This window comes from Dama dama, chromosome 20 (assembly GCF_033118175.1).
Source record: "Dama dama isolate Ldn47 chromosome 20, ASM3311817v1, whole genome shotgun sequence".
Lineage (NCBI taxonomy): Eukaryota > Metazoa > Chordata > Mammalia > Artiodactyla > Cervidae > Dama > Dama dama.
The window spans coordinates 99,532,606-99,549,509 of NC_083700.1; the positions used below are offsets into that span (position 1 = coordinate 99,532,606).

Genomic DNA, 16,904 nt, shown 5'->3' on the forward strand with positions numbered 1-16,904 from the left:
CGTGATTATCTGGGTCATGAAGATCTTTTTTGTATAGTTCTTCTGGGTATTCTTGCCATCTCTTCTTAATATCTTCTGCTTCTGTTAGGTCCCTACCATTTCTGTCCTTTATTGAGCCCATCTTTGCATGAAATGTTCCCTTGGTATCTCTAATTTTCTTGAAGAGATCTCTAGTCTTTCCCATTTTATTGCTTTCCTCTATTTCTTTGCATTGATCAGTGAGGAAGGCTTTCTTATCTTTCCTTGCTATCCTTTGGAACTCTGCATTCAAATGGGTATATCTTTCCTTTTCTCCTTTGCTTTCTGCTTCTCTTCTTTTCACAGCTATTTGTAAGGCCTCCTCAGACAGCCATTTTGCTTTTTTGCATTTCTTTTTCTTCGGGATGGTCTTGATCCCTGTCTTGTGTACAATGTCACGAACCCCTGTCCATAGTTCATCAGGCACTCTGTCTATCAGGTCTAGTCCCTTAAATCTATTTCTCACTTCCACTGTATAATCATAAGGGATTTGATTTAGGTCATACCTGAATGGTCTAGTAGTTTCCCCTACTTTCTTCAATTTAAGTCTGAATTTGGCAATAAGGAGTTCATGATGCTTTTGAACTGTGGTGTTGGAGAAGACTCTTGAGAGTCCCTTGGACTGCAAGATCAAACCAGTTAATCCCAAAGGAAATCAGTCCTGAATTTTCACTGAAAGGACTGATGCTGAAGCTGAAGCTCCAATACTTTGGCCACCTGATGTGAAGAGCTGACTCATTTGAAAAGACCCTGATGCTAGGAAAGATTGAAGGCAGGAGGAGAAGGGGACAACAGAGGATTAGATGGTTGGATGGCATCACCAACTCAATGGACATGAGTTTTAGTAAACTCCGGGAGTTGATGATGGACAGGGAGGCCTGGCATGCTGCAGTCCATGGGGTCACAAAGAGTTGGTCATGACTGAGCGACTGAACTGAACTGAACTACTATTTTCACCCATTACTTGGCAAAAAAATCCACAAATTTTACAACACACATTCTTGATGGAATTGTGGGGAAACAGGTATGCTCACATATAATGCATATTAGTCTAGCTCCCATGAAGGGCAATTTGGGAATATTGTCAAATTCACAAATACATTTATTCTTTGACTCACATTCGTGGGAATTTATCCTTTAGATATACCTGCACAGCATAAAATGTTTCCCTGCAGCACTGTATCTTGCGGTAGAAGATTGGAAATAACCCAAGTGTCAATCAACACAGGACTGCTTACATAAATTTTGATGTAACCACATAAGGGAATACTGTGCAACCATAAAAATGATTGGAGAAAATCTCTAAGTCTATATATTTATTTTAAAAAGCTCTTTAAGACACACTAATTAGTAAGTGGAAGAAACATGATGCAGAACAGTACGTTGGCTTTTGCTTAAGAAAGGAGAAAATAAAAATATATATTGATAGCACTTGTATTTGCATAAGGAAACTTGAAAGATACAACAGGAATTAATACAAGTATGTTATTACTTGGGGTGAGAAGAATAAGGTAGATAGGAATGGGACTGTGAGAGTGAGAACTTTCGCTGTATATCTTCTTTCTGTTCTCTGACTCATATTATCTTTTTGAGAATAAAACAAAATAAATTTGAAATAATGGTAATTCAGCTCCTCATATTTATTTCCTTGCTGTAAAAAAGGCAAGTAAGGGCTTCCCTGGTGGCCCCGTGGATAAGAATCCACCTGCCAATGCAGGGGACACGAACTCAGTCCCTGGTCCAGGAAGATTCCACAAGCCATGGAGCAACTAAGGCCGTGGGCCACAACTACTGAGCCAGCCCTCTAGGGCCCATATGCTGCAACTACAGAAACCCATTTGCTTAGAGCCTGTACTCTGCAACAAGAGAGGCTATTGCAATGAGAAGCCTGTGCACAGCAACGAAGCGGAGGATCCCACGTGCCACAACTAGAGAAAGCCCTCACAAAGCAAGGAAGACCCAGTGCAGCCAAAAATAAATAAATAATCTTTTTTTAGAGGCAGGGGACTTCCCAGTGGTTAAGAATCCGCCTTTCAATGCAGGGGACGCAGGTGTGTTCCCTGGTCGGGGAACTAAGATCCCACGTGCCACTGGGAGGTAAGGCCATGTGTAGCCATACTGAGCCTGAGCAACACTGCAAGAGAAACACCGTCCCCCACCTCCACCCGCCCCTGCACTGCAACAAAGCCCCAGCACAGTCAGAAAGAAAAAAAAGGCAAAAAACACTCTACTGCCCCTAAGAGAGGGCTTCCCAGGTTGCTCAGTGGTAAAGAATTCACCTGCCAATGCAGGAGACGCAAGAGACTTGGGTTCAATCCCTGAGTCAGGAAGATCCCTTGGAGTAAGAAATGGCAACCCATCCCAGTACTCTTGCCTGGAGAATTCCATGGACAGAGGAGCCAGGCGGGCTCCTCTTGGGGTCACCAAGAGCCAGACATGACTGAGCATACACACACCTGTGAGAAAACTCAGGAGCATGAATGTCTGGTTGTGGTATTAAGTACTGCTTTGGAGGGAGTACTCAGCTGCAAATCAGCCCAAACACTGTTTTCTTGATTATTCTTTTGTTTTACGAAAGTAAAGTCCCATTTTCTGTGGTGGTCCTACTGGGCCTGTGTTCACCTTTATCCTAGTGATTCTCACATTTAAGAGGATCAGAAAAGCTAGACTCTCCAAGCTGCATCAGTCTTCCTGGATAAGTGGCTCAGACAGTGAACTGAGTTATACCCCTTCCGTGGTCTTCTATGATCTTAGCTTGCAGGTAAATATTTGTGGAAACACTTGAAAGGCTCTTTTGAAAATGCCCATGGATTTGATTTAATGTTTTATGTAGACAAGTTCCACTCTCTTCTTGCAGAAATGGTGGCAGAGTTGAGACCCATCTGGGTGAAATTGTTCTGTAAATTATGTGTACACACACACACACACACACACACACACACACAATTGCTTGAGAAATTTAGGGATGGATCAACAGAGAGGGAAGAAAATGAATCTCTTCAGTTTGCCTCTCAAAATTGATTCTTTATCGTCTAAGCTACCAGGGAAACCCTAGTCAAAATTGATACCAAGGTCATCTAAATAGGGGTGCTAAATTGGTACTTTTCTAAGTAACAGAGACAGACTTCTCCCAAGAAAAGCTGTCAGACAAGGGAGGATAACCTGAGTGTCCATGCAATTATTTTTCAAAATAAACAGAGCACTCCATCTTTGCTTCTTGGATTAAAGTCAAACTATTATATATAAACTGTGTCAAGTCAGTATGTGAGGCTGAATGCTGATGTCTTCCTCATTGATTTGAAAGGAAACGGGTAGTTCCAATATGCAGCCCCCCGCCCCCCGGCCACATTCCTATGTTCTCTTAAAGCATGCCCTTGTGTCTTGGCTTCTAGAATATTTTGATAAATATTTAAGATATTTCTTTGTTGTGTGCAACCCCAAATGCTGGTGTCTATCTATTCCATAAATGCTTTAACTCTCTCTACTATTCATCACAATTGCTTTTGGAAACAGCAAGTAAACTGGTGCCCAACCAACATTATGAAATTTCCTTTTTTTGGAATAAGTAACACATTAACCCAATTCCTAAGTCCTGTCTTTGCTTGAAAATGACTTACCAGTAAATCATTCTTCATATTGATCAGTAAAGAAAAGAAAGAAAGTAATTCTTGTAAGGTTTTTTTTTTTTAGGTAAATAATTGGTAACAATGGTAATTTCACTTAGCTTCTGCAGCAACTAAAGCCATACTGTTAATTCAAAACCAGGTTTTGCTATTCTTCCAGGAAATAACTTTGTAGTGAGCGGAAGTTTGTCAGCAAATGCTTTTGGGACAGGCTGGGGCTAGGTTCCTGAAGTCAGTAAGTGAGGGAGCGTGTGTATTTGCACTCTGGGCTGAAAAGATGTGCCAGGTGTTTGTGACAAGCTGTGATGAGGACTGTAGATTACTTCGAATCCATTGTGTTCTTTTCCCTGTTGGAAAAAAGAAACCTTCTGAAAACAAGCCCTTATTTAAAGGAAGTCCCAGTTAATCCAACAAGGTTTGAATGAAGTCCCTTTTACACAAACTGCTTGACAAAGGCCATTTGGCCCTGAGGAACCCTGGGAGAATAGAAGCTGGAATCAACACCCCATACAGGGTTCAGATAGTTCAAAACTCAGGACCTTCTTAAAGCATATCTGACCTTGGTTAGAACAAAATTTATCTAGTACTGCAAGCAGAGGTCTTATGTAAGACAGCAACAAACCTCCATTGGAGTGACAGATGGTTATTGAACATTTACAAGTGCCAAGAAAATACACTGACACCTCCCCATTTGCTCCTTACCTGTTGAATCAGGTTTAATTATAATTATCCCCATTTACAAGGCGAAGAAACTGAGGCTTCCTAAGGGTGTCATGTGTTGGAGCTCAGCTCTGACCCCAGACAATTTGATCTAGAACCAGAGAGCTTAACTCTGGATCAGGTCTGTTAAATGGTCCCATCCAGATGGCAAGCAGGGTAAAAGTAAGTCTCTGCCAGCATTTACAGGGAGGTGGCTACCATCTGCATGCATCATCTCCAAAGTCTTACAAATGATTTTAAAAAGTCAACCCTTATGTACTCAGACAGGCCTCCCAGGTGGCGCTAGTGGTAAAGAACCTGACTGCACCGCAGGAGACACAAGAGATTCAGGTTCCATCCTGGGTCAGGAAGATCCTCTGGAGGAAGGCATGGCAACCCACTCCAGTATTCTTGCCTGGAGAATCCCATGGACAGAGGGGCCTGGCGGGCTACAGTCCATAGGGTCGCAAAGAGTCGGACACAGTTGAAATGACTTGGCACTCACGCACACATTTACTCAGAAAGCATTAGAGGTTTTACTCCAGAAAAATAATTTGTCTTCTCTGTGCTGTGTCACGATTGAGCAGGGGCCCTTTAAAAGGCAAGTGTGACCGGTAGAGCTGGGCAGGCATGAATTTTCAGGGCATTTTGCCTTTAAGGTACACCAGGTCCTTACTTCATCTCAGGTCACCCTGAAATCCTACAACCATTGGCTCGGGACACAAATGACTCATTGTCCTTGGCCTCAAACAACAGCAAGGCTACTTAGAATACAAAGCACATTTCATGCGAGATAGCTGCCACCACCGGCCACAGTCACACTTTCCTGCAGGATCCACAGCCTGGCTGAAGCATGGGGATGGCTTCCTGGCTGTTCAATCTCACTTCGAATGTTATTTGAGAATAAGGAGTAGTGATGGCACAGCCCATTCATTCACCATGTCACAGGGACACCCCCTGCTTTTTTAAACGCTTTTCCCCTGAAGGCATGTTGGTGCTCCATCCTTGCCCCCACCCTGAGGAAGGGACACTTGTTCTGGGGGTGGGTGTGAGTGCAGCAGCAGGCAGGAGTGGGCTTCATGCCATCGTGGGAAGAGTTGCCTTTCCCCAGGCATGAGCGGTGTCGACCACCAGAGGATTTCCACTTGGGAATGCCCCAATACTCCCGGGGGCTCGGATGGGACCAACTCTCCTCCTTTCCAGCCCCCAGGAGAAAGCGAGAATGTGGAAGAGATGACTATTCCGGTTGCGGGGAGCCCACGGAGGTGGGGCTGGGAGGTGCAGCCTGTGGGGACGCTCTGTCCAGCTGTCCTGTCACCTCTGGCCACTTGCCTGGGTGTGACATCCCTCAGGAGAGGGAATAGTTGTCCTCTGGCAGGTCTGCTGAGTTCTATTTCTCCCATTCAGTTGCTCGAGAGATAGGTGATCACAGGGGACCCCAGACTGCTGCTTCATTGTTCTGGACACCTGTGATGTCTAATTTATAAATCCAGCCTGGCAAGATGGAGCTGGTGGTTTGGGAAGAAGCTGTCCTGTGAACCTGGACATTGGCTGTGGCAACCATCTGAGGTAATTACACTGGAGTTTCATGGTGGTGTGGTTGGGATAGAGGAGGTTTAGTAAGCCCTTGATCAGGGCTTTGCAGAACACGGTGGCCCCAGACAGGCTGGTCCACCTTGAGAAAGTGGGGAAAGCCAAGAAGCTGTGATCTCTGGGTGTTGCTGGGATGCACCACTGGGGACACATCTTTTGACCGCACTTTACTGATGACCAGGTCAGAGAGCTCGTTTTTGCCAAGTTTGAAGCCCAGTCCCTGCTGGGACCACATCAGGGATGCTCTGAATGCTAGGGCATGTCCAGAAAGTCAGCCCTGGCTGGGCAGGAATGGGGAGGGGTCAGCCTCCAGGGAAGATGAGGGTTGAATGAAGGAGGAAGAGTGCAGGGTGGGGCTGCCACCCCCTCTGGAAGCAGAAAATGGGCAGTCACCCTCCAGAGGCGTACAAAGAAGAAGAGGTTCTCTGCCTAGTCAAAGGCGGTACCTGTTTATAATAGAATAGAGGTTCCTGCACACTCTGTGTTAGCACCAGCCCTTCACCCCAAGACAGCAAGTGAGCTCCCCGAATTCTGACCATTCAGTCATTTGACAAGTTTTTACTGAACAATTCCTACCCGTCAGGCCTGTGAGCATATTTGTGACTGGGTGTGCACGTGCATTTTCTTGCTTTCATCATCCTCATCATCTTTTTATTTTTTAAAGAGACAGTTTTTACTTTAAGGATTTTTATGTTGAAGAATTCAAAAAGTGGTAGGTTTTTGGAACTTATTGATTTGTATTTAAAAGGAACTATTGGTTGTTAATCGGCTATACCCCAGTGCAAAATAAAAAGTTTAAAGTGTGGAAAAAAATAAAAGGAACTGTTGACAAAGATTCACTGGAAATAATATGATGAACAAGTGGGAAAATACAGTTAATACTACTGAAACCTACTAAAATAATTCCAGGATGTATGGTTTATCTGACATAATGATACCTCTACTTTTCTAAATACACAGTGGTACAATGGACAATGTTCTATCACTTATGTTCTTCCCTGAACATGTAAAAGTTAAAATACCAATTCAAAAACTAATAAATTATTTTCTTTAAATGTTTCTTACAGATACAACTTCAATATTTTCATTCAATAGTGGTACAGTTTAAGAGATTTTTTATTCATGAGTCAAACAACAATTAACCCAAAGGGAAATGATAGTTTACAGGCTCATAGTGCAAATAAAGAGTTCAGGAATGCAGTAACTAATATTTCTAAAATACAAAATAGATAAAATTCTTAGAAGATACATGCAATAATAAACTCTACTAAGCAGCTGGTCACAGAGCTAGAACATTTGATAATTTTACTGGTGATATCAATGGGACACTAGCTGTTTCCAAATTCAACTTGAACTCTCACCTTAGGCTTTGTATTTTGCTTTTCCAGTTTCACTAATGACACAAACATGATTCAAATCCCTGAAGTGTTCATTGTAGTCAAGGGCATATCCCACAACAAACTTGTCTGGAATTTCAAATCCAACAAAGTCCGGTCTATAGCCAACACTTCGAGGGGTCCTTTTCACAAGCAAGCTGGCAACCTTGACCATCTTTGGATTATACCGCTTGACCAGGGAAAGCAAGGCTTGCATCGTTTTGCCAGTGTCAATGATATCTTCAACAATCAAGACATTCTTTCCAGTCAAAGTCGAGAGATCATCTCCACCAATCACTTTTATGTCACCTGTTGACTGATCATTACAGTAGCTCTTCAGTCTGATAAAATCTACAGTCATAGGAATGGACCTGTCACTATTTCTGTTCAGTACTTTGATGTAATCCAGTAGGTCTGCAAAGAACTTATAGCCCCCCTTCAGCACACAGAGGGCTACGATGTGATGGCCTCCCATCGCCTGCATCACATCTCGAGCAAGCCGTTCAGTTCTATCCATAATTAGTCCATGAGGGATAAACACCTTTTCCAAATCCTCTGCATAATGATTAGGTATACAAAATAAATCCAGGTCATAACCTGGTTCATCATCACTAATCACGATGCTGGAGCTGCAGGTCGCCATAATGGAGCTGGTTGGTGTGCAGGCTGACAGCAGTCTGGGCTTTCATCAGTTTCTTAAAGGGGATGCAACTATCCCCAGGCTAAGAGCCCTGTGTCTGTCACAGAGAGGAGCTGGTTGAGATGGAGGAGGAAGTAGCCGTGGGCTGGGGACCAGGACACCAGGTTCTTTCGCCTGCTCAGCATCCGTTCCTGGTTCTTCTAATAGCAGCACTTTGAGTCTCCTTTGGAAAATATAAGTAAATCCTTGAAAAGCAGTGATCACTGACTGTCACTCCCAGTGACTATGAGGAATTGAACACCTTGATGGTAAGTGTTACTCACAGGAGCAGTTGGGATGTATCTGGAAATGTGTTGGACCTAGAGGCAAAAGACCTAGGTTCAATCCTGCCTCTGCCATTTACTCATTGAACTGTAGCACATAATCATTTGACCTCTGATTCAGGAGTTAATATGCTGCAGGCAATAGTAAAACCACCACCAGTCTGTAGATCCTACCTCAGGACCTCTCCATGGTTCATGTCCTAGGACTTGTCTGTATCAAGAACGGCATCCCCTGGGTAACCTCCACTTCTATATGCTCTAGCTAAAATCTATCAATTCTGCCACTTTTTCAGAGTCCCTCCCACCTCCTCAACTCTGTCCACACTTCCCTCTTTACCTGGCCCCACCTCAGGCCTTGTCTACAGCTCAGCCCCCTTTATCAGACTTGCCTGGTGTGTCTCCCAACCCTGATTAAGTTGTAGGCTCCATCTTCTTTCCACCTGCCCTTGGAGGGGCTAGAAAACAAAACACTCAGCCATCCTTATTGATCTCACTATAAATTCATGCTGCTCACCTCAAGGGGGTCCTGATGCTGCCTGGCAAGCCTGCCACATGCAGTTCTCTCTCCAAAACCCCAGGATGATAAACTCACGTCTTCTCTCCTCAAACCTCAGCACCCCTTCCCCACTCTCAGCTGAGGATACTGCTTCTTATTTCTCTGGAAAAGCAGAAGCCATGGGAAGAAAACCTCCTGACTCCCATCACTCACCTGACATTCCGCCTTCCTCTGCTCCTGCCCAAGGCCAGCCCTTCATCTGCCGCTCAACTCCCACACCCCTTGATTCTAGAAGGACGTCCCACCCCCTCACTGTCTCTTTTCTCTTCCTCCTGCATCATCACTTTCCTTCCTCTCCTGGATTATTCTGACCAGCATACACACATGGTCTAAAAGCTCCTAGCCCTGAAAAAAGTCTTGAAAATATCCTTCTACACCTGCTCCCATGTCTTCCCCATTTCTCTGCTCCTTTTATAGAAAATTCCTTGAAGGAGTTGTCCCTACCTCCTCTGCTCCCATGCCCAGGCATGGGTCCAGTTGGCATTTGTCCCTGACTTAGCAGTGAAACTGTGCTTGTCAAGGTCACCAGTGCCTCCACACGGCCAAGTTCAATGTCAGTTTTCAGTTCACATTCATCTTAGTGGACCTATCCTCAGCATTTGATGTAGCTAGTCAAGCTCTTGCCTTTGAAATACTTTCTTCTCTGACCTCCAGGACACTCTCCCATCATGCTGGTCACTCCCCAGTCCCTTTGCCTGCTTCTCCTCTGCTCCTTCACCTCTGCCCACTGAGGGCTCCAGGGTTCAGCCTTCAGCCCTCTTTTCTCTCTGCACTTCTCTATGGGGTCTCACCTAGATGACCAGCTTTAAAAAAAAGTCTGTTTTTTGCTGGTTCCCCAATTTATATTTCTAGCCCCTACCTTCTGCTGCCTTTAGGCTAGTTTATCTACTGCCTACTTAGCATGTTACTTGGATGAATCACGGGCATCTCACAAGTCACATGTCCAAAACTGAGGTCCAGATTGCCCTCCCAAATCTGTCCCCTCCAGAGTCTCCCCATAACTACATCCTCGTTGCTCACATCAATGGTTTGGAGCTATCCTTGCTCCCTTTCTTTTTTTCAACTCCCATATCCAATCAGCAAATTGTGTTGGCTTCACCTTCAAAAAACATCCGGAATCTAGTACTTTTCTCCATTTCTACCTAACTACCCTAATGCCACATTCCCTTCTCCTGGGTGATAGCCACAGCTCTCTAACTGGCCTCCCTACCTCTGCCATGGCCTCCTCTCATCCATTCTTCACACAGAAGCTGAAGAAGGTCAGTCCCTAGGTCCCCAACTCTGATCATCAACAGCTTCCCATTTCACAGATGGCACAGCATCTCAGCTTCTTCCATCTCCCCTGACTTAATGGACTCCATTAGCCCACCTTCTATCTGCTTCTTGAACAAGCCAGTCCTGCTTTTGCTTTGTCCTGGCTGTTCCCTTTTTCTGGAATGTTCTTCCCCCAGATATAGGCATGACTGCTGTCTCACTCTTATACAGATCTCAGCTCAAATGCCTCCCCTTCAGTCAGCCTCCCTTTCCCGACCATCTAATATAAAATAGGAGCCCCTTCCACAACTCCATCACTGGAAGCTATTTTACTTTCTTTATAGCACTAATCATTATCTGAAATGATCATATTCATGTCTTTACTTGTGTATTGTCTATCTTCACCACCAGAATGAAAGCTGTATGGCAGCGGGAACTCCCCCCAGTAGCTAGCACACAGCCGACCACACGGCTGCCAGGGCTGCCACAGAAGGTTGTAGAGGTTGTTCCCTGCACCAAAGTTTCTGGCTGACAGGCTGGTAGGTGCTAATATCCAGCCGGCTCTCTGCTCTTCACGCTGTGGGAGCATTTAGCAGGTTGCCTTCTGCTATTTTACAATGCTTGCCTATGGGCTGGCTGTGGCTCTGTGGTGGGCATTTAGGAAGTATTCATTGAATAAATGGCTGACTGATGGATGGGTAGACTTTTACTTGTTTTCTTCTGTGGGACTTCATGGAAATTACCTTCTTATGGCCTCATTTTATTCATCTGTTAAGAGGGTAATTAACATCAATTTCATAGTACAGCTAGGAGGATCAAATAAAGCAGTTCATTAAAAAGCTGGCACAAATATGATTACACTTGTAGGACATATCCAAAATGGGCAAATCCATAGAGACAGAGAAGATTAGAGGTTGCTGGAAGCTAGGGATTGGGAAACAAAGTGTGATTATTTAACAAGCAGGGGGAATCCTCTCGGTGTGATGAAAAGGTTTTATAATTACACTGCGTGATGGTTGCCCAACATTCTGAATGTACTAAAAGCCACTGAATTGTGTGCTGAAATGGATGAATAGAGTGATTTTTTTTTTTTTGCTATGTGAACTAAGTTATGCTATGTGAATACCTCAATGAAAACAACAACATCAAAACCATATGTACCATATGCTGGCACAGTGTCCAGCATATGTAGGTGTTCAATGAATATCTTTTGAATCCTATAAGATTTCCCTGCTTCAAAATCAACCCAAACTTCTAAACCTTCTTTGGATCTTCACTGCCTCATTCAGGATAATATTCACTTTCCTTTCATTTGTTTATTTCAGGGGTACTTATTGTTGTCATTTTAGATGTTAGGGATTCGAAGGGGAACAAGACAGACACAGACCCTATCCCCAGAGTTTATAGGCTCATAGGGAACTCTGCCAAGTGAGAAAATCACAATACTGTGTGCTCAGGGCCATGAGGGAGAAGGGCCAGGGTCTTGTAGGGGCAAAGAATGGGGAGGAGGGACCTAGGCTGAGGTGCATCTAGATCAAGAGGACCTCACCTGGGACCTACACGATGGGAGGCCTGGGAGGAACAGTCAGCCAGGTGGGAGGTGGATATGTTGGGGGAGAGGATGAAGGTTGGAGGAAAGCAGGGGTCCCAGGAATAGCACACACAAAGCCCAGGAGATGAGCACATGGTGAGTTCTAGGAATGGAAAATAGTTTGGCATGACTGCAGCAGAGAACATGAGGTGTGGGTGGGAGAGTGAGGAATGGGCCTCTGGCAGTAGGAGTTCAGACTCCGTGCCAAGATCTTCAACGTCCTGCATGCACTGGCCATCCGCTTTCCAGCCGCATTTCTAATCGTGCCCCATTCACAAACCCCGGCCGCAGCCCTTGCTCCCTCTCTGCCCTGTGGGTCCCCGTGAACTGCTATGCCCGCATGATATAGCTCATGGAACCCTTCCTCCCTTAGGTATTTACTGAGAGCCTGCCCTGTGTCAGGTGCTGGGAACCTAGAGACTGCCGAACTTGTTTCCACCCTGGGAGAGCTCCTCAACTAGTCTAGCTGGGGAGGGAGCAGAGGAAGAAATAAATGATTACAAAATAATGACGGATAGGCGGGGCTCTGGGCATAGAGAAGGAGGGGCTTTCCGGGTGGAGGCGGGGCCTGTCAAGGTGGAGGCGGCGCTTGCTACAGAAGACGGGGGACTCAGGGAAGGTGACTCCCTGAGGGTCTGAAAGGACAAGGAGGCACACGAAGCCTGGGGAGCCTAGCTTTGTGGGGTCACAGAACCCTTGAGATCCAGATAGAGGCTTGCACCCTCTGTCCAGGTAAACACACAAACACAGGATAACCCCCAAGGGCACATCACATTCCGAAAAGGCCTCTAAACTCACACTCTGCCACTCTGCATCGACTTCCACATCCGCCTCCACACACACACACACACACACACACACATACACGCACACGCACAAACGCTTACATCCACTTTTGCAGGCAGTTTTGAGTGTGCTTGGTCCGTCTGGCTTTGCCTGGAGAATGCCCACCCCTCTCCCCTTTGGTTCTGGCTCACCGCCTTCACAGCCCTGCAGAGCACCCTCTTCAACTCTGGACTTTGTACCTGTCACCGGAAATTCACTTGTTTTTCAGAGCCGCCAGCTTGAGCAGCCGCCCGCTGAAGACTGCCCCGTCTCTCGATCCCAGCTGCACCAGCCCCCCACCCGCCCAGCTCCGGGGGTGGGGGTGAGACCTGCGCCTGAAGGTGCTCCGCAAAAGCTTGGGAAGATGTAGGATTGGTCCTCCCTGTTGGCGGCGCTGCCCTCCACTCTCACCCGCGCCTCCGGCCCCGCCTGCCCGCTGCGTCCCCAGGTGAGTCGTGCGGCAGCTCGGGCCCGCCCACCTGGCCCGGTCCTGCTGGCTGTAACCGGAAGCTCCTCTGCGGACTGGGCACAGTTCCTACAGGTGGGGAGCAAATGGGAAGGCATTGGGGGGCCTGGGCGGGGAAATCACAGATCCCTGAAGGCTCCTGGGAGCAGGAAAGGAGTTACAAATTGGGGTGGAGTGTGTTTGTTGGTGGAAGAAATGTGACCAGAAGGGGTGGGGTGAGAGCCTGAGGGTGTGTGTGTGTCCCTGGGACAGGGCAGGAAGGAAAGGAATAGGAGTGAAGTCTTAGAAACGTCAGGTCGAATTTAACTCATTTCAGTTTTTTTTTAAATTTATTTTTAATTGGAGGCTAATTCCTTTACAATGTTGTGTTGATCTCTGCCATAATCAACATGACTTAGCCATATTTGTGCATATGTTCCCTCCCTCTTGAACAACTCATTTCAACTGAACAAAACCTTTTTTTTTGAGAACCCAAGGCTTAGTATGGGGCCCAGATAGGCACCCAGTGGTCGTTTGCTGGTGAATGGATGAGTGAATGATTTACTTCTCCTTTCTAATGACTCCCCCACTCCACCCCCTATATCCACTCATCTCGCAAACAAGCACTCAGCCGCTGACTGCCAAGCTCTCTCTCTGCCTACGGCAGGGTGCACATTTGTCAGCTTAGTCCCCGCCTAGGGAGCTGCATGTTTAGTAACTGGCGAATTCTGACTGGTGGTCTAGTGGGCAGGGCAGTGAGGGGGGTGATGAGGGGAGTCTTGGGACAACCTCACAGGAAGGTATGGTCTGATTTGGCCTTGAGGGATGAGGGAATTGAAAAACTGAGGAGGGAGTGAGTGAGAAACCAGAGTGCAAGGCAGGATGTGTGTGTGTGTGTGTGTGTGTGTGTGTGTAGCATGTGGAGGGAATTGAGGACTGTGTGCTGAATTGCAAAGCCTTGAAGGATCTGCACGAAGCCCTAGGAGCCTAGGGAGCTCGTGCAGGACTTTTAAGTAGGAGGGTAGTGGGGTCAGATTTGGTCCATGGGCCCATCACTCTGACGTGGATGAGAGGTGAGGAGAGATCTCAGTTAGGAGGTTATTGCAAGAGTTGAGGAACAAGATGAAGGTGACTCAAACTGGGGCAGAGGCGGGGTGTCAGCATTCTAGGGCTACTGAGAGGAGGAACTCACGGGGCCTGGTGACAGTGCGGTGGTGTTGAGGAGGGAAGGCATCGTTAAGGTATCGATATTAAAGAAGATGGCCGAGTACCCCCCTAAACCAGGTACTTCTCTCCTAGGTGCTCTTCTGCCTGGACACTCCTCCCAGGTCCTCTTCTGATTCAGACACCTCCAGCCCCAGGTACTTCTCTAACCCAGATGCTCTTCCCCTAGCTCCTCCCCTAGCTGCCCCCTCACCCCAGACATTCCTTTGGCCCAGATGCTCTCTCTCCAGGTATCCTGAGCCTAGATGATCTTGCTCCAGATATTCCCTTATTTCAGGTGCTCTTACTCCTCTAGACCCTTTCCAGCCTTAGAGAGTCTCAGCCGGGTAATTTCCTGATCCAGTTGATTTACATTTGGCTACTCCCCCAAAACAGCTCCCCACCCCCTGGGGCAGAGGTGAATGAACAAGGAATGTGCCTGAAGGGCTGAGGGTAGAGGTGGGGCTGGGGACACAGGACTCCTGACTCCGGAGCAGAGGGCCAGGGCTGTTCTGGCAGTATCTGGGGCCTCCTGACTCCGGAGCAGAGGGCCAGGGCTGTTCTGGCAGTATCTGGGGCCTCCTGTCCTGGGTGGGGACCAGCACCATCCTCCATCGTGGTCTCTGCTTTGCCCATTAGCTTCAAGGAATTGCTGTTGTCCATCCTCTGGAAGGTAGGACTGCCTCTGCCCCACCTCCCACCCTCAGCTTACGGAGCAGGGGAGCAGTCTGGGCTCTGGACCCTGGCATCTGAGACCTGGGTTCAAGTCCTGGGACTTTGGCTGAGTTAGTTCACCTTTCCGGGCTGCAGGGTCCTCACCTGTAGAGTGGGGATAATGTTTATGCTCACATTACAGGGATCATAAGTTGTGCTCAGTAAATTCCATCACTGAGTTATGTTTCCAGCCACTTCCTGGTGTTGCCTTACAAACAGTCCGTGTGCATGGCTCAGCTTGTTTTGCTCCTGTGGATAGCTAGTTATGGCCAGTTGTCCAGTCTCCAGAGTCTGCGCAGTGCCCTCCTGTGGCTGTGAGTGTGGCCTGGAATGTGTGCTCTGTGGCCGTCCCTGACCCCCATCTGTGTGTGTATATTCCAGGACTACTGTCCCAGGGCTGCCTGGCATCAGGGGGTCTCCTTAGAGCCAGGGCTCTTCTGGCAGAGGCTGAGGCTCACCAGTGTCTTCTGGCCCTTCCATGAGTGAGGCAAACCAAAGTGAGTGACAGTGGGAGGGAGACTGAGGAGGGGGTTGGGTTCCCCTTAGATTGTGGGGAGGACCTTGCGCTCATGTCTCTCAGTTTCCCCTGGGAGCCGATCCTGGGCCCCATCCATAACACTGTCCCTTTCTCTGCAGCCATTGTGGGGGCCTCCGAGGTCCCCACGACATCTACCTTGTCCCTTGGACTGGGCAGCGGGATCCGGGCATGGCCTATGCTGGTAGGGGTCGTCCTTGGGGCTGTGGTCCTCTCCCTCCTCATCGCACTTGCTGCCAAATGCCATCTCTGCCGCAAATACCGTGCCAGCTACCAGCACCGCCCACTGCCTGAAACAGGGAAGGGAGGTTGCCCCGAGGTGGGTGAAGATGAGGATGATGATGGCTTCATTGAGGACAATTACATTCAGCCTGGAGTTGGTGGGCTGGAGACAGAAGCAAGCAGGGACCGCTTCTCCCTTTGAGTCTTCATCTTTGGATTATCCCACCCCCCATCCCTATGCTTGACAGCTTAAGGAGAACTGATATTTCGTGGGAACCACAAGCCTCAGGGACTTGGTAGTTAGGGCTTAAGGGCTGGTCAGGGGTGGAGCAATCCTCCCTTCCTCGTCTCTAGTCACCAAAGTGATCATGACCTTCTTTTACTCAATAACTCTCAATGGCTCCCTCCTGTTCTCAGAATAAAGCTTACCAAGGGCCTGACTTTGAAATCATGCCTCTGTCAGCCTTTGGTTTCCCTTCTTGACTGTCCCTTCTTTACTTCCTGCTTAGCTAACTATTTGTTATTGCTCCCGCTCCTACCATGCTGTTTCTCCCTGGACCTTTGCTCACACTCCTCTGTTGCCTCGATTCCTTTTTCTTCTCCCAAGTCCTCTCTGATAGTGATGAAAATCCCCGGCCAGTAGACTCCAGGCAGCCTGCCTGCCTGCCAGCATTTCAGATGTGACCTGATGATAACCTTTTAGCAGAGGAAATTCAGTGTGCCAAATGTCTTACTGAGATTTTTTTCCTATCAATAAAGTGGTAATCTAAATAGTTCTATTATGTTTTTCACGGATATTAATGCATCTCTTTTCATTTTAAATAAAAATAAAGTCTCTCATTTTTTATTTTCCTGAACTGATGTTTGTCCATAAAAACGTCCCTTGACACTCAAAGCTATGGTAGTACTCAGACATCCCCTCCTTTGGACACCTGAGAGCTGCTGCCTCCCATAACACCTGTGAGTTTCCCTGCTGGTCTCTTACCATGTTTAATTTTCATCTTTGTTACAGTTTGCCCTTACCCTTACTGGGCCAGACTGTGTATTCTCTGAGGCCACAGTCTGCACCTCGTTCTGTGTACTCAGTCTTGTACATAGTAGATACTCAAAAAGTATTTATTGACTTTGTTGAATTATCATCGGCCTAGGGGTGAGTGGATGAGAGATGATGGAGTGGAGTTGACCGTGGAACCTTGATGGAGAGGAGAAAGACATGGTCATGATTGCTAGTGGGGAGTTTGGGGAAAGGGAGACAGTTTCAAGACGGCAGAGGCTTGAGTTAAGCTT

General features: G+C 47.1%; 2 protein-coding genes across 6 annotated transcripts; one reads left to right on the forward strand and one right to left on the reverse strand.

Moving 5' to 3' along the window:
- Positions 1-7,003: 7,003 nt before the first annotated feature.
- Positions 7,004-12,965, reverse strand: LOC133041483 (hypoxanthine-guanine phosphoribosyltransferase-like). 4 transcript variants are annotated; one of them, XM_061122189.1, is made up of 3 exons: positions 12,828-12,960; positions 8,273-8,308; positions 7,004-8,172 (listed from the first exon to the last, which is right to left on the reverse strand). In XM_061122189.1, exon 3 carries the CDS (start codon positions 7,950-7,952, stop codon positions 7,296-7,298), a length of 657 nt encoding a protein of 218 aa, XP_060978172.1. In that variant the 5' UTR covers positions 7,953-8,172; positions 8,273-8,308; positions 12,828-12,960; the 3' UTR covers positions 7,004-7,295. The 4 variants fall into 4 exon arrangements, 3 of the variants coding, with proteins under 3 accessions (XP_060978172.1, XP_060978171.1, XP_060978170.1); XM_061122188.1 differs by lacking the exon at positions 8,273-8,308 and having other exon boundaries at positions 12,828-12,965; XM_061122187.1 differs by lacking the exon at positions 8,273-8,308 and having other exon boundaries at positions 12,699-12,837.
- C20H1orf210 (chromosome 20 C1orf210 homolog) lies at positions 12,811-16,464 on the forward strand. 2 transcript variants are annotated; one of them, XM_061122190.1, is made up of 4 exons: positions 12,811-12,946; positions 14,243-14,304; positions 15,242-15,357; positions 15,497-16,464. In XM_061122190.1, the coding sequence occupies exons 3-4, from the start codon at positions 15,339-15,341 to the stop codon at positions 15,817-15,819; spliced, it is 342 nt and encodes a 113-aa protein (XP_060978173.1). In that variant the 5' UTR covers positions 12,811-12,946; positions 14,243-14,304; positions 15,242-15,338; the 3' UTR covers positions 15,820-16,464. The 2 variants fall into 2 exon arrangements, with proteins under 2 accessions (XP_060978173.1, XP_060978174.1); XM_061122191.1 differs by having other exon boundaries at positions 12,945-13,039.
- Positions 16,465-16,904: the final 440 nt, after the last annotated feature.